Source organism: Callospermophilus lateralis, chromosome 7 (assembly GCF_048772815.1).
Source record: "Callospermophilus lateralis isolate mCalLat2 chromosome 7, mCalLat2.hap1, whole genome shotgun sequence".
NCBI classification, from domain to species: domain Eukaryota; kingdom Metazoa; phylum Chordata; class Mammalia; order Rodentia; family Sciuridae; genus Callospermophilus; species Callospermophilus lateralis.
The window spans coordinates 4,728,211-4,730,224 of NC_135311.1; the positions used below are offsets into that span (position 1 = coordinate 4,728,211).

Consider the following 2,014-nt stretch of genomic DNA (forward strand, 5'->3'; position numbering starts at 1 on the left):
CACAACTCTGAGTCCCCTCTGGACTTTTCTCATGCTCTGGTTTGCCTTTGGGCCCTGCTGCAAGCTTCAAACTTTGCTTTTTTAGGTTTACAAAACCAGTCATACTGGACACTGCATTTCATACTGCACATCCCCCACACCTCGCCACTCCAATTGCCACCCCCCCCACTTGATGGGGCCTCTACTTCCCATTTATAATCACCAATTTGTAAGACGAGGAATTTTGCCTACAAAGAAAGCCTCAGAGAATGTTCAACCTGTATTCTTCCTTAAGGACACAGAGGTCCAGAGAAAGCAGAGTGCCCGCAGGTACCCGTGGCCAGCGACTGGCCGGTTTGCACGGGAACCCAGGCCAGAGCCTGGTGGTTCAGTGCTTCCCTTTGAACCAGGCTGTCTCTTGTTAAAACACCCTCCTCAGATACTTTGCCTCTGGTGATATATTTGGCCCTCATGGTCCCCAGTTCTCATGGTCCCCAGTTCTCTCTCCATACGACAGCCATGTTCAGTGACTCCCCTTTATCATTCCGAGGTGCGTTAGGGGCAGAGCCGGATTTGGGACCCAGGCATCCGCTTAGCGCACCTTCACACTGTCCTTTGAGACAGAGACTGCTCTGCCTCCTTCCTCATCCCTTCCTCCCTTCCTGTCCACACTCACCATCTGCACTGTCCAAGGGGGCCAGTCGACACGTCCAACAGTGAAAATCTCGCTCCTTAAACTTTCAAAAGGCTTGGGCTTCCTTTGACCCTCAGTCCACCACCGCACCTTATTTCCTGTAAGACTGAGAAGCAAATCACGGGCTCAGATCAATCCGGAGTCCAAGGGAGGGCGAAGGAAGATGGGAAATCTGAACAGCCCAGGAGAATGAAGAGGGGAGAGGGGGAGGTCCTAGTGGGTGGCGTGTCCATCAACCCACTGGTCACCTCGAAGCAGTTAATCATGGGTCATGTCCCTGCCTTCGAGAGGAAAGCACCCTCTGAGAGCCAGGCAGGACAGAGGGAGGGAGCCCATCTCATGCACCCTCCGTGGGTTCCCTGCAGACTCACCTGTTCCTGGAGCGATGTCTTCGCAGCAGCAGCAGCAGCAGCAGCAGCAGCAGCAGCAGCAGCACTGCCCACCCCAGCAGGTCCAGCAGCAGCAGCAGGTGAAGCAGCCCTGTCAGCCGCCGCCTGTCAAATGCCAAGAGACCTGTGCACCCCAAACCAAGGATCCGTGCGCTCCCCAGGCCAAGAAGCAATGCCCACCCAAGGGCACAAGCCAGCAGAAGAGCCCCTCATCCCAGCAAACTCCCAAGAGTAAACAGAAGTGAGGATGGTGGGGGCCACCACCTGCTGCCGTCCAGGCTACCGAGGGGGCTCGCCCCCGCCTGCTCTTCCTCCCTCCACTCCAGATCTCCCTCCTCCTCCTACCTGGGGTCCGAGGAACTACTGTCAGAGGTCCTCCATTGCACCTCTCACCATGAGCCCCCCTTGGGCTCCAGGGCCTTGTCTATATCCCACCCTGAGGGTCTCCCAGGTGGGCTTGAGAATGGCCTCCTGTGGCCCATCCGTCTCCCAAGGCAAGGAAACAGTCTGGGCTTTTCCTGGGGCTCTACCCTGACAAGAGGGTCCGTCAGAGCGGACGCACAGCTCCTCGACACTGTCCCCAGTGCCCCCTGTCTGCACTTCTCTTCTGTTTACCTGCTAATAAATGTGTGCTTCACGTGGTGGATCTGTCTGCTCCCTGGGATGCCTGACCCTCCCCACTCTGGGGCCCAGAAGTAACATTTGGGGAACTGAGTGCGTGAGGAATGTTCCTGGGAGCTCAGAGCCTCGCCGTCCGGGCACACTTACCCTGCTGACGACCGTGGGGGGGTCAGACCCCACACATCTCCAGTTGCAGATGAGTGTGAGCCCAGTCCCCCCCTGGGCCCAGGCTGGTTTCCCAGAGCTATCCTGAGACAATCCGTCTGAGTCTCGGCGGCTCTCTGAAAGTCAGAGTCACCTTCTCAGACAGGAACATCTCTCTCCAGAGCTT

At 57.1% G+C, this 2,014-nt stretch overlaps 1 protein-coding gene across 1 annotated transcript; it reads left to right on the forward strand.

Annotated features, from left to right (window-relative positions):
* The first annotated feature begins 1,058 nt into the window (after positions 1 to 1,058).
* Sprr4 (small proline rich protein 4) lies at positions 1,059 to 1,307 on the forward strand. The gene has a single exon (XM_076861213.1). It carries the CDS (start codon positions 1,059 to 1,061, stop codon positions 1,305 to 1,307), a length of 249 nt encoding a protein of 82 aa, XP_076717328.1.
* Positions 1,308 to 2,014: the final 707 nt, after the last annotated feature.

What these genes read in the sequence shown, in the direction of transcription:
- Sprr4 (XM_076861213.1), top strand. Translation starts at nt 1,059, where the DNA reads ATGTCTTCGCAGCAGCAGCAGCAGCAGCAGCAGCAGCAGCAGCAGCAG.